This window comes from Cyrtonyx montezumae, unplaced genomic scaffold, assembly GCF_038088225.1.
Source record: "Cyrtonyx montezumae isolate F1298 unplaced genomic scaffold, pur_monq_1.0 scaffold_3, whole genome shotgun sequence".
NCBI classification, from domain to species: Eukaryota; Metazoa; Chordata; class Aves; order Galliformes; family Odontophoridae; genus Cyrtonyx; species Cyrtonyx montezumae.
The window spans coordinates 34,942,571-34,961,481 of record NW_027072034.1 but is presented as its reverse complement, the minus strand read 5'-3'; the positions used below and the strand labels follow the sequence as shown (position 1 = coordinate 34,961,481).

General features: G+C 37.8%; 1 protein-coding gene across 1 annotated transcript in view; it reads left to right on the top strand.

Moving 5' to 3' along the window:
* Positions 1-18,911, top strand: part of ATP10A (ATPase phospholipid transporting 10A (putative)) — a 107,044-nt gene that overhangs the window by 70,543 nt on the left and 17,590 nt on the right. Inside the window, exons 7-11 of the mRNA XM_065741172.1 lie at positions 350-602; positions 9,638-9,855; positions 10,891-11,085; positions 12,376-12,937; positions 18,484-18,587. Of these exons, the coding sequence (XP_065597244.1) occupies positions 350-602; positions 9,638-9,855; positions 10,891-11,085; positions 12,376-12,937; positions 18,484-18,587 (1,332 nt within the window). The remainder of the gene's footprint in view (positions 1-349; positions 603-9,637; positions 9,856-10,890; positions 11,086-12,375; positions 12,938-18,483; positions 18,588-18,911) is intronic.

Genomic DNA, 18,911 nt, shown 5'->3' with positions numbered 1-18,911 from the left:
TGCATCACTCACATTTACAGGATTCAGAATGCACTGTCTTTTTGTTTTGCTTTGTTAGGTTTTCCTGGCTAGTTTCAAGCTCACCTTTTTAGCCCAGAAAAAAAATGTTGATTCTGTCCAAGTTTGAACAATCACTCTTCCAGACATAATAATGCATTTCAGCTCTGCAGTTCATGACAGTTTTTCCTAATCTGACGCAGTAAATAGACTGTTTTTAAATGTGTTAATAGATTTACAGTAGACACTTAAAGTACATAGCCTCTTTGCATTCTAGACTACTGCCAAATTAATTAGATTTTACTAATTCAGACTGTTTTCACCTAATTCACTTTATTTTTCTGTGTTCTAGGTTATGATTCCAATTTCTTTGTATGTTTCCATTGAAATAGTTAAAATCTGCCAAGTGTACTTTATTCATCAGGATAAAGATTTATATGATGAAGAGACAGACTCTCATTTGCAGTGCCGAGCTTTAAATATAACAGAAGACTTAGGTCAGGTGCAGTTCATCTTTTCAGACAAGACTGGGACGCTTACTGAAAATAAGATGGTTTTCCGAAGATGCACAGTTTCTGGAATTGAGTATTCCCACGATGATAACGGTGAGCTCATGATCTTGTTTCATATCTAACTGCTGTATTTTGGTGAAGTCTGAAAGAGTTGCTGTAATCTTAAATCAGAAAGAAAAACAGAAGAAATTGCATGTATCCATTCAGTAGACTCCATAATAGCTGTTTTCATGCTATAATTTGTTGGCTTTGTTCAGCTGGTAAAGACAATCTTTTCAACATGTTCTTTAACATCAACAGTATGTTGTCAAGACCGTTAGGGCTTTGAGCTTTAGCTTCTGGTCTAGTAAGGCACTTCAACACATGGCTAATTTAAGGAAATTGGTTAGTATCACCAATACACAACTCTTTGTGTGCTTGAAGTGTACAATGCAAAGTACCAGCTTTAAGCATGCAGTCAGATTGGTCTCTGATTGAATAGCTGGACTAAGATCCCTTTGGCTGAGAACAAAACATAAACAAGTCTGCTGGTTTTCACTTTCACAGGAAGCATAATCTTATCTAATAGCATATTTTGTGTTACTTTTGTCAGGTTCTTTTCAGTACAACTGTGCATGTGACAGGTGTCTGTTTTTAGATATCTCCATTGCAGTTGAGAGACTGTGCCCTCATGTCAGCATTTTGAAACACTAAAAACTCAGGCTAGGCCACAAGGGAAAATGGGGATTGTCATCCCTGTGTCATCTCATCACTCTATGAAAATGGTGAAGTGATTTCCTGTTTTTTGAGTTGTTTGCAGTTAGTGTCAAGATTTTTTCTCTAACATCTTATTGTTATCGATTTTTACATAACAGATTTTAACTCTTCAAATCATGTTCCATGTATCAGAAAATATCAGTAGCTACAGTATTGCATTCCTAACAGCAAAAATTATGTTTCTTAACAGAACATTTAAAAATTGCTGCTTTATATTTTTTCTTGAAAGCCATTACGGAAGTTCTGCTTGCAAAAAAGATGTGGAATAAGATAAATAATCAAAATAGACTGAAAAATCTAAAAAGTTCGTAAGATTCCAAGACGGTAAATAACATTTTAAAGCTTCAGATTATGTGGCAATTGTTCTTTTTTTTTTTTATTCTAGTTTAAAGTAGTACTGACATCGTACACTCTTCTTCAAAAAAAGGTGTTTGGGTATTATCTTATTATTATAGTCTTATTATCCCAGTGTTACAGAAATAAGAATAAAAATAGAGAGGACTTCCTACCTCTGTACTGTAGGTAAGAAAGAAGAGTTAGTATTAAGAGTATGATGCTGGAGTCTAGTTCTGCTCATGATGTTCCATAATCATTCTTTTTTCCTCTGCCATTGATTGTCTGCTTGTTTATACTAATTTCAGAATGCAGGAATGATGGTACTGTCAACTAAAACGGTGCTGAATGTGTATGTTTTTGTGTCAGATAACATCAGTGGAGGCTGAGCTCTGGCTCTTGAGTTTGAGGCTCAACTTTCAGATCTTCTTTTCCTGAAATAGAATGCATTTAACAGAAATTTAAGTTTATGTACGCTTTCCTTGTATTATTTGAGGTTACAGTAAAAGCGTTAACAAAAGCAGTTAGCTATAAATAAAAGTGAAAACGAAGTACCTAAATAAATGAAAAAACTTTTTTGTCATTCATTTTACTTCTATGTTTGGGCTACTTCTGAATTTAGTTGATATGAAATTGAAGACATAAACATATATTTTAAATGGAGGTATTTTAATTGTTATTCTTCTCCTCTAGAGAAAATAGATCTTTCTATGTCATTTTATGCATAAATAGTGATAAATTTTATTACTTTTCTTCTCTATAATCGGGAAATAATCCCTTTAGTTCCCCATAATCAGGAAATTCAGTCAAGCTTCATTTAAGCTGTTCTCCCGTCCGATTTTCTAACCATCTCTTAACTTCTCTGTAGTTGAAATCTTTTTGTTTAGATAAAGATGCTTATCACAGCTCATTCTTTTATGAGAGGTGCATCAATAACATTTCATTGCTCTGTGCTTAATTGCAAATTATTTGTCAGCTGCTTTTCAGTGTTTATACTTGAGTATCTGAATTCCCCTCTGAAGTTCTGGAACATACAACAGGTGGATGCCATCCAGCTTCCTTCCTGAGACTTTACTGAAGATTTCATGAGTTAGAGAACTGTAAACACTTTGATTTGGCAGGTGATATGGGACTGCCATATATGCAAGATATATATATGCATCTACCTTTTCTCATCCACGTCGGTGATAATCTGGGTCTTTCTTTGCTTATCTGAATGTTATTCAGGCATAGTGATTTGTTACTTGGAATCAAAATCTGAGTAGTCTTTCAGATGTGGGACTGAATTTCAAGTTTTTCTACATAGGTCAAGATTCAAAAGCTGAAGATAAGAAGTAATTTTCTACTATAAAAGAGATTATGGGAATACACTTGTTCTGAGTTCTTTGGTTTAAGATTGTTATTCTGCTGTGGCTAGGTAGCAGTACCTGTTATTACAGTTGCTTGACCCTTCCCATGAGAAGATCCTTTTTTCAGCTATGGATACTTTTACAAACCTTGTTACTATTTGGTTAAAGTTTCCCATGCCAGATGTCTGCCTCAGGCATGAAGTCTGGGGGAGTAATTTCAGTGAGAACAGTTCCGTTCAGCCGTATCCAAGAACAAAGCTAAGATGTAACACATTTTTTTCCCATGCTAAGAAGTTCTGGCAAATTTTACTCTAAAGTTGTCTGGAGACCCTATATTCTGAAGTTCAGCTGTGGATACACAGAAAGGGGGAAACTCATACCTACGGTGGCAGATTGCAGTCTGAAATTTCCTCTCTTTGGAACTTGAATTTTCGGCTGAAGTACTTTTTCTGCATAAGCTAGGGCTGCGGTATATCTGTTAATTACTCAACCAGCAGATTGTGCATAGCCTTCACAAATTTTATGTGTGCTGTACTGTAAGCTTTTCTCCCTAAAAGTTGTTCAGTTATGAACAGTTATCTCATTCTTTTCTGTCCTGCAGGGATTGTTATCCTGCAGTTGTCATTGTCATTTCTGAGTTCCTGCCACTAAAGTGTCGAGCTGTACGTGACACTAATGATGTGCAGCTTCTTCAATCCCCTTCTTTCTTCCCCTACGTGCACAGTGTGCAGTTTGTGTGGGTGTAGGGACTCCTTAAGAGGTGAACACTATGCTTGTGTTAAAACTGACATTTGGAGAGGCATGTCTTTTGTTGTTTTTTGAGTGGTGGCAGTCTTCTTATTTTTTCTGGAAATTTTTTTCCACAGAATCATGTTAATTAACCATGTAAAAGGTGAGCGTGATGATTATAAAGAAGTGTTCTGTTTTGTAACAAAAGTGGTCATGTTAACTATGGTTTTCATCACAGAAACTTATGTGGATCTCATGCAGGGATGAAGCAATTCATTGTTTCTGAAAGAAAACACAAAATCCTGAAAAATACTTATCACATTTTCTAGATGGTGTAGGGAGCATGCAGCAGTTTTTGTAATTTGCTGGAGAAGACATCTTCCTGCAAAATTCTGTATTGGCTCTAAGTTTCTTATGGGGCACGTGGCACTATGCCTAGGAATATTGCATTGTTTTAGTCTAGACAAGAGGTGACAATAATATGAATAATAGAGACCAATAAATTCCACCAGCATGGGACAGAATCTCCTAGCCAACTGGAGGTAGTACAAACTATTACTCATGAGTACTTCTGTGTGAGAGCTTAGCACCAAAGAGGATCCAAAAACATTTGTGAAAGCTGTGAGGGAAGGTGTGAGTGTGCTTAGCAACTGTTCCATGATGCAAACTCTATTGAATATTCATCACTGTTGAGTGCACCTGTAGTAGTCTGGTACAGATTATGCAAAGATCGGGATTAAACTGATCAGTGGGCCTTGTGGAGACAGTGTTGATAGAGCTGGGATTTTTGTTACCTGGTTTGAGATATTTGTGAAAAATAGTCACCTAGTAACTTCACAGCTAATAAAGTTGAACGTTTGAAGGATTTAGTTCATCGGATTTGTTTTAGACCCATACATTTATTGTCTGTTAGATGACTGTTTCTCTGTGGTTTAGAATTCTAAATACAGATGAAGAGAATTCCCATCACATATCTGTATTCCACATTCTCTTAAATCTATTTATTTTTTTCAGTGATTCTTCTTGAATTAGAGTGTATTAATTCAGGAGCAGGATATGTCATGGACTATTCCAAGTGGAAGAATGATTGTCTCATTCATAGAGTCATAGAATCTATGATTCTGTGTCATAGACTGTTCCAAGTGGAAGAATTATAGTCTCATTCCCAAATGTCCTCAGCATTTATGGAATACCCATTGGCACTATGCTCTGGTTAAATCCCAGAAATTGATGGAGTTGTATCTGTCTGTTACTTCTTAAAGACAATGCCTCGCTGTGAGTTGCTTCCACAGTAGATGATGTTGCAAAAGAGTGCCACATCACACACACCAAAAAAAAAGTATTGTTGTACTAATCAACACTTCCTCGTAGCCCAAAAGAATTTTGTCACAAGAAAAAACCCAAGGACTTACTGTCCTATATGTAAAACTACGTTGCTGTACCACAGCTTTTCCTTTCAGGCTAGTAACCAGCTTCTAACACTTCTAGAAATTGAACATGCCTCAAGTCTGTCTGCTGATTCCAGAGAGGGTAGGTGCCCAAAAGCTGACTATGCTTGTGAAAGTCATTATATGATTTAGCTACAACCAGATGCTTTTGGCCTGCCATTTGTCCTAGATATTTTCCAAATGCTTAATGAATTGCCTGTTGTCTACGGGGTGTGATCTCTTGTTTTTCTAGTTTTAGCTACCCATTGTATGGAACTTCTGACAACACACAAGTTGGATCTCCATGAATGCAACCACACAAATCTGAAAAAACTAAATATTTTCATTCTTTGCGTTCTTTCTCTTCCCTTCCAGTGACAAAAAAAAAAAAAAAAAAAACCTGTAGAGAACAGAATAAAAAGATAATTTTTTGGGGAGTGAAGGCCCAGTGATTTTTCCTTGGCTGGACAAGTTTCTTGGTCACTGAATTTGAGAAAGAAGCAGTTCTCTTCTATGCTGTATTCTTTCATGCAAAAGATTGTCCAGCAACTAATTTTCATTGGAAAGGGCATTATTTGGAAAAATCTTTTTCTTAATTTGAGGGACTGTATTGTGGTGAAACTTTGTTGATCGTTTTGGACATAGCCACATCAGAAAATTGAATTTACTAAAAAAAAAAAAAAAGCATTAAAATAGGTAAAACCTTCTCCCTAAATGTGGCTAGTGTTCCAGAGGATGACTAATCCGCCTTTCTTTTCCATCTGACAGCCTTCAGAAATCAAGAAGGCCCTACAGGTCTTCTCCAGAAAGATGGGAACAATCAACAGAACAGGCACTCTCTTTAGCTTGCTTGTACTTTCTCTTTATATTTGTTACTGCTTTCTTAAAAAAAAAAAAAAAAAAAAAAAAAAGAAGATGTAAAACTGAATACATTCGGAGTGCTGCATTTTGATCTCCTAAAGAATAATTAATGATGGAGATATTAGAGACAGGTAATAATTTCCACTGAACTTGTATGCATGAGTATAGGAATGCCTGCACTCAGAATTGCTCTGGAAGATCTCTAGATGGATATAATGAATCTCCATTTCTAAGTGGAGTTAGGAGTTCATGATGAAAGACTTCAAGTTATTCTTTTCATACCGATGGTGTTGCCAAAAGGAGAGACAATGGAAAATCTTCATGTTTTCTACTCCAAAGACTTGTTTTTATGGGGAAGTTGTTGCAAAAAAAAAAAAAAAGAATTTTTTTAAATAAAGAAAATAAATAAAAGAGTATCTTAAAATACTTACTGGAGCCTATAGGAATTTTAGTGAATCATTTACTGCTAACTTCTGAAAGATGAAAGACTCCATGGAATAAGTATTAATTTTCCTGTCTTCTTTGTGCTGTAAATATCAAGTGGACTAGAGGACAGTGGAATTAGGCTTCCATGTGTTGCATTGCTGTGTTTTGCCAAGTGTTTGTGTCTCTGCCTTTAATAAAAAACTCTCTATCAGACAAAAGATCAAGGCCATAAATTTTCAGTGCTGAAGCTGAAAAGCATCTCACAACAATGTCTTTCAGGTTATAATGTTCATAGGAAAAGGTTCTGAATTTGAGAGGGCTGAGTGGGTGGAGAGAACAGAATGTTCCCAGAGAAGCACGCTTCGCACAGTTAAAGCGTTATGAACCTTAGCCATAACATAACAATCACACTGTGTTTCATTATTTCTTCAAACTTCTTAATTCTTGTTACATAATATGGTAAGACTACATTTGAGAAAATGTTGAAACGTGCTGTGGCCTTTTTATTATACAAGCTTACCTTGATATAAAATTGAAATAATACCCTTTGTATCAAAAGAGCTACATTTGACTTGGTTAAATGTGATTCTAGTCTTGTATCTGCTTTCTCTTTTTCTCTTTTTTCTCACTGCAGCAACAATTAAATGAATGTGCTACAATGAAAATCTGCAAAGAGAACAAAACATAGCTTAGAGATACACAGACAGATTTGAGCGTGTACCAATTCACTATTGGTATAATGCTAATAAAAAAGGCATGTACTGAATTAGGAACCAGCTTCTGTTTTGTTGACTGAACAAAATATTTTTAAGTGTAATGTAAGAGGTAAGAGCAGTGAAGAATATAGATGTATGTTATGCAAACTTAACCGTATATTGTGCATGAAATGTATTCTCTTCTTAATCCTATTGGTTTTGTTTGTACAATGAAGCCCTAATTGGTTCAGAGTCTTTGGAGTCATGTATTTCAACACGTTTTTGGAGCAGAAGCATAAATTAGATATGGTTATTGAAGAAAACGTGTGGCCTTTTTTCTAACAACTCTCCTTGAAAAGAATTTGACCAACTGGGTGCCACCTTTTGCAAAGCTGGAAAGAATAGTTGTACCCAGTCCTTTCCCTGCCAAGGAGTATTCCTTCTTCTGGCAAGGCTACAGCATTCTGTCAGTCTGACATTCAAGTGCCCACATCTGGAGTGGGGAAGATTATCCCTGTGGCAAATCCAAGCTTTTAACTGTGCTTTCCCTGAGAAAAGCTGTGTGTCCACACATGACACCAACTCTCCTTGAGGCTGGGTTTTCTGGAATGTGCTTATGATTGATTTGAGTATTGCTAAGTGCAGAAGTCCACACTGGTATGTCATCTTGAGCAATGCTTTTTGAACCTGGGTCTTGCAGAACACAGCCTATTACAATGCAACAGAAAGGCCAAGGGGACCGGTGACCATCTTAATTTTCTGAGCTATCTTCTGTCATCTGCATCATAGAACAAAGGAGGCACTGAAAGGAGAAGCCAGTGGTGCTGTGCTCTTGTCTTTGCAGCTGTGTGGCTCTCTGAACAGCTGTGTAGTTTGCCTGGAACCTCTTCCGACTCCTGCATTTCAGACAGAGTAGATGTTCCAAATAGATACAAAAATGCCTCCAACATACAGTACTGCACAGGTAGACCTATCACCATCAACTGTATGCGGTCTGATTTCAGCTCCTCCTGCTGCTTTCTGACAGATAAAACATGTTTGAAAGTTACAGCAGATGGCGAGGATGTTTTTTCCTTTGATCATAAAGCAAGCCCCTTTAAATTGATGATGTGCTGAACTCACTGTATGTGAAACAAGATTTTTCTCAGGAATTTATTTTGAAAGAAAGTTTTCATGGACTGTTCTTCCTGCAGAATGCCTGAATAGTTGACTTACATGGTAATGATTTATCATTTGACATTTGGAAGATCTAATTTATTATAGCATGGAACTGATAGAGAGTAGAGACAAAAGTATATAACTTGTATTGTACGTCTGCACAGTGCAGATTATTTTGAGAATATAATGAAAAGGTTTTTCATGAATGCCTAATGAAGGAATGAATAGATTCCTGTTAAAGTGACGTATGCCTGTCTAATGAATGACACAGGCTATTAAATGCCCATGATCTTTAGGAATGGAAAAATACATTATGTATCGGATAGTTCTGAATGGAATCTGTTGTTAGATGGGCTGGATTCAGGTCTGTTTTCCACCTTTTCTTTCTGTTCCATTTTTAACTTCTATATATCAAACTGCCCAGATTGGTTTCTAACTTTAGTTGTTGTACTTGGAGTCTTGATTAGCCAAGTTCTCCACTAAAATATATCATTTGAAAAAACAGGTTCATTCTGTTTACACAGTCTGATGGTGATAGAATGAAGAGAAACAGTTTTAAACTAAGGACAGGAGATTTAGATTGGATACAGAAGCAAAGTGGTGAGGCACTGACACAGGTTGCCTGGAGAAGCTATGGATGCCTGATCCCAGGAGGTGTTCAATGCCAGGTTGGAAGAGGCCCTGGGCAGTCTGATCAGTGCCTGATTTAATGGTTGGCAACCTTGACTGCAGCAGAGGCACTGGAATTAGGTAATCTTTGAGGTTCTTTCCAACCTAAGCCATTCTCTGATTCTCTGCACATGAGGTGTGGTGCATTGCATGTTTCCAGTCTGCAGCAGCTGGCCTGATCTTGTGCACACCTTTCTTGTGGTCTGACCAGTAATGCTTTGTAGGAGTGGTATAGAGGGAAGACTCATGACACTTCAGGTGCCACTTAACCAGGGTTGGGTAGATGAAACATTTTTTTCTGGAAGATACTTCCTGTGAAATTCCCATATACTGTTGGAAAGTACAAGAGAGCTTTTGGGATAGTCTGATTCCTTCTCAGACTGCAAGTGAAGACCAGATGGTTTGGTTGATTTTCATCAAGCAGAGCTGTGGAATAGCCTTTAGGGGTGCAGTGTATCACCACAGAGTTTAGCTGCCTCTCAGTCACGTGATGAGGGAGGCAATGCATTACATCATGTTTCTAATTATGTAATCTGCACCCTCCATTAGAGGGTACCATTTAGTTAAGACTAGATGTCTTGTATTATCCCCTGATAATGGAATCATTCAGTCTTGCTCTGATGGTAAAACCAGAACACTTCAGTGAAGTCAGCATGTCCCTCTTCCCACTTTCTCAGCAACATTTAACATATGCAGTCTTTCTCCCTCCATATTTTTATTGATAGCCAAACGCTTAGCAATGTACCAAGAACCCGACTCTGAGGAAGAAGAAGCAGCCCCAAAAGGAGGAACTTTGTCCCAGCGTGACAGTATCTGCAGCCATCAGAGCATCAAAGTAGTTCACAGAAGCCAGAGCACCAAAACCCACCGCCGCACTGGAAGCAGAGCTGAAGCAAAGAGAGCAAGCATACTGTCAAAGCATACTGCATTCAGTAGCCCAATGGTAAGTCATGAGAATTAAGTTCACGCTGTGCTGTATCTTTTTAGATACAGGATATCTCAGAGTGATATCCTGAAAAGATAAATCTGTAGTATGTTGCATACCACTCAGATTTCATCTTGTCATTTTTTCTTGGCACATGTTCTTTAGAAAACAAAAAAAAAACCTTTACATTTCAAAATGTTGGTGAATATATGCCCTTACAACTTTTCTGTGATTAATTTATTTTATAGTCTTTTTGGACGTTTTATGTGAGCTAAGTGCTATTAAGAGACCAGAGAAACCAAGTCTTGTCCATGAAGGGATTTTGTGTTGTACTATTGACATAAGTGCACCCTCAAAACAAACTACAAATACAGGCAAAGAAAGAAGCTGCTTGCACTGGTGGAACTTGTTGATTTTAGTCAGGAGTAAGTTCATTCAGTACCACTTCTTAAAGACACAGTTCAGTGGTTGCTCAGACTCATCTGCTGCTGAGTATCAACAGATAAAATTCTACTGAGGAAAGAGCCTGAATTCAGTTTATCTTTAAATCTTTTGTATCCTAGCATCCTGGTTTCTTAAGGAATAGCAGAGTTTGCTCTGACAGGAAGTAGATTAAATAAGTAGAAAGTGGTGATGAAATAGAGTTGAGAGTGCTCTGCATAAGCATGAAAGACAAGTGAATTGTTCTCAAGATACGTGGATAGTTGTTCTCTAACAAAACATGCAGAATGTTCTCACTGGACTGGAGAGTGGGAAGAATATTAGTATGTAACTCCTTCCCCTGTCCTCTACTCCCACAGTAGATGAACATTGCCAGTATAACAGTAGTGAAAAAGCTGACAGCACAAATACTCACATTTCCATTTCTATTAGTAGCCTCATTGTTAAGTGTATATTCTAGGGTGCGTGAGTTACAGTAATCTCCATCTCAGCCCTGTAGTATGACGCTTCCATAAAACTCTTGGTATTGACACTGCTTTGGGCACTTTTTGCTAGATGCTACTTTGGAAATTTGCAGAACCACTGATATTATTCACTGCTTTTTAATGTTAGGAGAAGGACATCACACCAGATCCTCGCTTGTTAGAAAAGGTGAATGAATGTGCAAAGCATCTGGAGATCATGAGAAGCCACGAACAGCCATTATCACATCTGAGTCCAGAACTATGTGATATTTTTGACTTCTTCATTGCTTTGACTATCTGTAATACTGTTGTGGTTACAGCACCAAATCAGCCCCGACAGAAGGTAGGTTAAAGGAGCAGCAGAGTAGAGCTTGTTTGAATTGGTACTAATTTATTTCATAAGTTGGGGAACTGAAAATTGCCTTTTCTGGTGAGATACAACTGGAAACTAGATGTGAGACAACTCTTAGAACTGCACTGTGAATGAGCAGATTCAGTCAAGCATTGGTTAAATGGAGCATGTCATTTACCTTCAGGGTAAGATACTTCTGAAAGAAGTTTCAAGATACTTCTGAAAATTTTCTGAGTTCTTGTAATATAACTTAGTTGATGTATGTATGTATGTGTAAGTGCATGCATCTGTATGTAAGTATGTGAGTGTGCGAGTCTGCAGAAACTAATTTGCAATATGCAAAACTTACCAAAAAAGTTATATTCTTAAGCTGTGTGTATATTTTTTAAACACGGATTGAATTAAGAATAAGGTTAGATGTTTTCTAAAATGTGTAAGAAAAGAATATACTTGAGAAACATTGCATGAATCTTTCACATTGTGTAAAAGATGTGTCAAGCTCATTGTGTAAAATAATGTCTATTACTGCTTAAATCAACCTAAACTAGATGAATGAGAACTTCAACAATAGAATCCCAAGATGATCTGTAAGAAAAAACTGTAGTGGAACATAGTATTAAAGCTAGCCTACAGGTTGAATTTCCATTCTGGAGAAAATTCTGAGATTTGTTTCTTTTCCAAATAGGAATAAAAATTGAACTAGTCTGCAAATTTTAAATAAACTGAAATAAATGATAAAACTGAAGCAAACTGAATCCAAAAGAGAAGACAGTGGAAGTTATCTATATCAACATTTTGATTTTGAAGACATCATTGACATTGGCATATTCTCCTAAAACTTCTCTGGTATCACCCTTCTCAGTACAAAACTCTTGCATTAACATGTTGTTTACTACCTTCACTGAGTATGTACAAAGAATGCCAATGTCTCCTACTTGCAATAGCCTTTCAGAACCTTCTATGGTGGTGGTCCAGCATCAGTGGTCTATCCATTAGGCATATCTGAAGAGGTGAAAGAAGTAAAACAATTCTAAATGCAAGCCTACATACTTTCATGCAGAGACACTATTCTGAAGTTCTAGGTCTCGTTGGGTATTTTTGCTACTAAGTCCGTTTACTTTCCCTTCTCACATTGCAAATGCCGTTACTGTTTCCTCGCAAAGAAATTCCCTTCTTAAGTTGGAGCTACTTAGGCTGAATGCCTAAATTCAGTGTCTAAATTCTTATACAGCTCTCCTTCTGGTTTTATTTTGTTCATTGTCTTGTTTCATTCTTCTCAAGATTAGAGATCGATTTGAACTAAAATCTCCTGTAAAAACCATAGAAGACTTCATCCGAAGACTCACTCCGAGTCGCCTGACCTCTGGATCTAACAGCAGCAGTTCATCCAGCCTAACTACAAACAAATCAATGCATAGATTTGGTTTAAGTATCCTTTCATCGACATCTACTGAGAGCACTTTATTAAAACTGGAAGAGAAGCTGGCATACTCTGCGCAGATGAATAACAATGGCTACAGCTCCCAGCAAGGCAGGATGGCTGTAGGGAGCGGGCCTGAGGAAGGAGAGCTCCGTTACGAAGCGGAGAGTCCAGACGAAGCTGCTCTTGTCTATGCAGCAAGGGCATACAACTGTTCTCTGGTTGGAAGGCTGTCTGACCAGGTATCAGTGGAGCTACCTCACCTGGGAACATTAAACTTTGAAGTATTACATACATTGGGCTTTGATTCCATCAGGAAGAGGATGTCAGTAGTGGTCAGACATCCTCTCACGGATGAAATAAATGTTTACACTAAAGGAGCAGATTCAGTTATTATGGATCTCCTTCTACCTTGTTCTTCAGGTACACCTCTTACTTACCTTTGTAAGAGGGGGGGTGTGGGGAGGTGGTTCCGCATAATTGCTGAAAGATCATGTCTTGCTGCCTTTCCTAGCAAGCAGGCCTGCCTGCTTTTGTTGTGGGTACGTGAAATGGTAAAAAGGCAGCCATCTCTCTTCTTTTCTAGTACTTGGTTGTTACAGCAAATTTTCTGACTGGTTCCCTGCCTTACAAGAATAAGTTATATCAGTTTCTGTACAGGAACGTCTACTAGCAAACTGCATTTTGAAGGTATTCCCTGAAACTCTCCCAAAACAATTCATACTTCTTGAGAAGAACATACCTGGCAGTGCATAGCTATTTCAGTATTTTATATGAAACCCAAGCAGTTCCTACTCCAGCTCCCTTATCTGTTTCATCTATGAATCTTTACCTCCTTCTGTAGTAATATATTTGCATAACTCATTGCATTTATGTTGCATGTGACTTATATGCTGAAGGGCCCTGTGAATCAATCAGCCATTGGAAGAGAAAGGTGGCAAAATAAGGAAAGAATCTGTTCAGATGAGAAATCTTCAACTAGTGATAGGGAATAGCTGTGACCATGGACTATTTCCCTAGAGCCTGCAGCACCCAGGTATCTGCTGCTAATCGCAATGAGTTGGATTCAAGAAGAGCCCTGTAAGCTTTCAGAAGTTAGCGTAAACATGGGAGCATGAGTTTGCGTGAGTCAGTTTGAATCTAATTTACAGTATGTTCAGCACTGAATTTAATGAAGTGTTTAAGGGTTTCGGTATGAATGGACAGAACCCAAAAGTGCTGGAGGTGCTTCCTGTGTGTCACTAGTGCATTGACTGTGTGGTTACTCTGACATTAGCTGGAGTAAACAATTGTGAAAGGCTTATACTGTGCAGTTTTAGTTTAATGAAATACAGAAAAATGTTGGCATTAGTTTTAAGTTTATAGTGATATAAATCAAAGCAGAGCCAAAAAATTAGGAATGACATGTCCTCAACTAACAACAAAGTATTCATAAATAATTTTCTGTTAAGGATCTGATATCAAAGACAGTACTGAGAACATCTGTGGAAAGTTGTTTCCCTCTAGAGTACTAGAGAATTTGGCGTACTCAGAATTACTAGTACTATACCTGGAAAATAATGTTTGGAAACAAGTTCTCAGAATGAGAATGGAGCACCAAAAATAAATCATTATCTTACACTAAATCTCAAATATTTTGTCACAACCATGAGATAAAAATATTACAGACTATGTTTGAAATGATTGTATACGTTCACAGTAGATACAAAGGATGGAGGAATTTGAGGGCAAATTTCAGGCGGGTCTAGGACCTACTTGGGTAGATCCAGCAAGGGCAGCTGGAAAGCAATTAGTGGCAATATGACAAAAGGTGCTATGCCAGAGATGAAGGAGTAGAGTCTCTGAAGACAGTTGTTACCACTGAGCAAACTCCATAGCTGGGCAAATGTAGAGATTGCTGCATCTTTACAGGCAAGTGAATTGAAGGGTGCTTTGAATTTGTGCAATTTTTTGAACTATTCTTAGCCCCAAATGAGCTGTGAGTTTTGGTATATTTTGCTTTTGCAAGCAGTGTCAAGTGCAGTCACTTGAACTTCATAAGCAATTTCCTTTATTTTCTAGCCCTTATTTTCTAGCCCTCTCATCTGCTGCTGTCTTCAGTAATTCTGTAAGTTTCAGCAGATCTGTCTAAAAAATGTTTGATGTGTCTCTTGAAACAATTTCACTCATGGAATTGAATTCAAGATCCCTGTCTGTAGTTTCCTAAAATCAGGGGACATGTCATTTCCTGAGGGAGCTCCCTCCTTTTCACCTCACAGGGTGGTATTCCCCACATAGAGGGATTCCCCAAGGACTTTTGTTGTGAAAGTTATATATATAGATATATGAATCTGTCTGTGGTTGTTTTTTTTTTATGTCTTAGTGCTTCAGGAACAGGTAAATTGTACAGAAGTCAGGTGTATGTTTTGAGACTTTGTGATACTCGTGCTCTCAGACTGAAGGACCAAGGCAATGCTGTGTCTGTAGTCTCCATGCAGGACTGTGTCCTGTGAAACAGAAAGCTTCTGTTTGTCTATGAGGAAAAGCATTTTAAAAATGCCACAAAGAAAAACCCAAAATTAGATGCAAAAATACTATGTTGTAGCTTCAGTTATATCTCAAAAAAAAAAAAAAAAAAAAGACCCAAAAAAACCACAAAAGTTGTCACGAGCTGAAAAACCAAAAGTTTCTGAATTCCCTCTATTCCTTCTGCCTGTATATCAATTCTGAAAACTGATGTTTTCTGATAGCACCAAGATATTTTCAAAAGCCTTGAAATGATTCCCACGGGTGTACTGTTTTTACTTTATCTCAACAGTAAATAAGAAAGTTACTGTTTGAGTCAGTAACTAACTTGCACAGGAACTGTGAACATAAGTCACCGAGAAAACAATGACTGAGCTGGCTTTCTACAGCTGGTGATTATGGAAGGAAATGAAGCAAGCAAAATGCCACTAGCTCACTATCATTCTTCTGTAGTAGACTTATTTTCTGCTTTTTTCTTCATAGTGCATGTGGTCATGCTGCTAAGCGTAGAAACTGTATCATCCCTGAAAAGAGTTTTCACCATTGGATTTTGTCTGCAAGAGAGTCCTTCCCCTCTTTTAACTTTTGATCCCAATATGAATCTCTAGCTGAAACTGATAAGGCATACGAAAAGCCTGAGGGAGTTTTAGCTCTCATTGGTGTGCTGGCAGAGGAAGGAGATGTAGTTCTTCATACTAGAAGTGAGAATTTGCATAGAAACGGGTGTGCACTTTTCTATTTGTAGAGAATTACTGCATTTGTTCATTGAAAGTTTTGTAAGTATTTGGCATTATGATCACTGCATTAGTGCCTGGGATACTCAGACAGATATGAAGTGGTTAATACCATTTAACTTAAAGCAATGGGAATGTCATTTGCTATTCAGGTTTGCATCATTGGAAATCAGAGGGACTGAAATAGACACTCCTATAACACAGTTGCATGTGAGGTATGCAAGAAATATATTGGAATAGTGATACACCCCTATAAATTAATAATGTTGCTTACTTGTTTTGTTCTTTTAAAGAAAAAAAGACTGACTCACTAATACAAGAAGCCTCCAAGAAGTTGTGCTGCAAAACTTCACCCTTAAAAAAGTGTGTGCCATAAATGGCCTATGTGAATTGTCTGTATAATACATAATTACATTACAAATACATTATGCACAGACAGAAAAGAAACTAAATAAAAACTCTTAAATCTCAGTTCAGTACATGCATATTTCAGCTGTATGTTGCAGCTGAATCTGTGAACTTCTTAAATAGTTTACTGCAAGAACATGTGGTGTGTGTCAGAGCTACACAGCGTATGGAAGGCCTTTCCAATTGCAAGTAGTATGCTGTTCCACAGCAGCCTATCTGCATTGACCATCTGAGAAAATCTGAGGTGATAGCATAGATAGTATCAATGGATAGATGGACAGGCCTACTGGCATATTCTCAACAGTATTTGCCACATGACCTTAGTTGGAGGTGAGGTATGCATGAATACCACAATCATTATAGAGTCCTTTAGGGAAATCTTGGTATCTGCACTCCCAGCTTTACAGACCCGAAAAGAGGATGAGATAGTCTTTAAAGGTGAGAAAATTGCAGTACAGATAACAGTGAGCAAGACCAGAATACTGGGACTCCAAACACCCAGCTCCTTCCTGCCTGCAGTATCAGTACTTCTAAACATTTGTACTAAAGCTTCAAAATACCCAATTAGACACTGTACTGCTGTATAAATATGAATTGTATATATGTGTATAGGTAGACAGGTATGTGTGTACATAGTCACATGAAGCAAGATCAAATTGAGGATGAATGCACACTGGGAATGTGTACACTAAAAAGTATAAAGAGTTGTATATTCCTGACATCTCATTTAGATCCCTGCATTATGTAATGGCATAACAAAAGAATTATATCAAACTTGTCTTGGGGTACCAGTCATTCTCATTAGTGGTTTCATCATAAAACCTATGTCGGCTTCCCTTAGTAGTAATACTGTTTGTGTTACTGAAAGTCACTATAATGGTGCAGTGAACATGAACTAATTTTGATCCTAGATGTTAAAAAAGGTGTATATCACATTTTTTTAAACATTTGAATACCTCATCTCAAGTAATGAAATGGAACAAAGTGTGTTACTTTCATATTCATTAATCTGTTTTAAATCACAGTATTGACTACATTGAGCTGTTCTTTCCACGTGGAGGAATTCAGTGACACACCTTTGTTTCATCCACACTTCCATGTCAGACACCATTGTGTCAGTCTGCCCCTACTGCTGCATCTGTCACGTGACAACAAAATGTAATGGGATGTTGGCAGAAAGGTTTGGCCTCTAATGCCATACCACCTACATACACCTCTGATGTCATGGGCCAACATAATAAAATGAGTCAGTATAATAAAATAGGAGGCACTACTTCTGCAGCAGCCCTCATAAAATATACAATATCATTAGTAGATAAGTAACAAAACATTTCAATTTTTAATGTATTTATTAAAACATTAAAAAAAAGGAGGAACAAAACCACAAGACTAGTTGGATATGCGACCTTGTTTCTGTGAAACTAACACATCAGGCATTGGCACTGTGCTTAGCCAACGTATCAAAATGCAGTTATGTGCCATTACTTGAGTCAGCACTGCACAGCACTGCCCTTCCCATGCCCTGCAGTGTTAATTGCTTACAGATGGTTTGGTTGTTGCTGAGTCATGGGTCCGTGCCCTGGGCTTCTCTGCAGAGCACAGCCCCAGCCATGATGGCACAGGGCAGGGGGTGGCCACACTGCCAGCTGGGCTGGGCTGCAGGTTGGACACGTCTGCTTTAAGGGAAGAATAAACTAAGTGGAAGTTGTGCATTCAAGGCAGAAGCTAGTTGTGAGGTCTGCGTAAGCAAGGATGTGTTCAGAGTGCATCGCAGTCACACCCAGAACTTCTTGCATTGACTGAGGCCACAAAGTAGTATCTGTACAGTAGTAACAGTAGCGACTTCATATACTTAGATATAAAAAATAGAAGGCTGTTTCTGGTTGTCCTGAGATACTAACTCATGAGAAAAACCTAAGTGTAGTTTTTCTGCATGTGATGAGATGTACAGAAGGATTTGCCAATAGACTATTTGAATCATATTTCCTTTCCCGGCATTATTATTTGTTGTTAAGAGTATCATGATTTCTCAAAGCCTTCAGGCCAAACAAATACTTGAGCAATAAAAAGAAGGTCTGTCTAGCATGCATTCAGGATGACTTTTGAAGAGAGAAGAAAGAAAAGATAGAACTGTGAGATAGGGTTTCCGTTTTTCTAAATGGAATGTTTTACTTGAAAGTTTCCCTGGAGACATCAACAGCTCTATAAAAGTATCGGTTTTAAAGTAATGATACATAAGTACTATCGGCACATTTTTATTTTCTGAGGCCATTCAGCTGCTGTTATTTTTCAATCACTAATTTCTTTTTTACTGATATCTAGGTGACCCTCGGGGCAAACATCAAAAGAAAATCCAAAGCAAAACCCAGAATTACCTTAATCTCTATGCTGTAGATGGGCTGCGAACCTTGTGTATTGCAAAACGAGTAAGTCAGTGCAAGCTCTTAATTTTATTTTAAGAAGAGTCTTGACAAAGATAACTGAAGATGTTCTTAATTTTTGTGGGTATTTTTCCTTATTTTATTCAATAAAATGAGAACTGTGTCCAGTTCTGGGTTACCCAATACAAAAAAGAGAGGGATTTCCTTTGAAAGAGTCCAGCAGAGAGTTACAAAGGTGATAAAGGACATGGAACCCCTCCCTTATGAGGAAAGGCTGAGAGACCTGGATCTGTTCAGCCTTGAGAAAAGAAGACTCAGAGGGGATCTGATCCACGTCTATAAACATCTGAGGAGCGGGAGGCAAAGGGA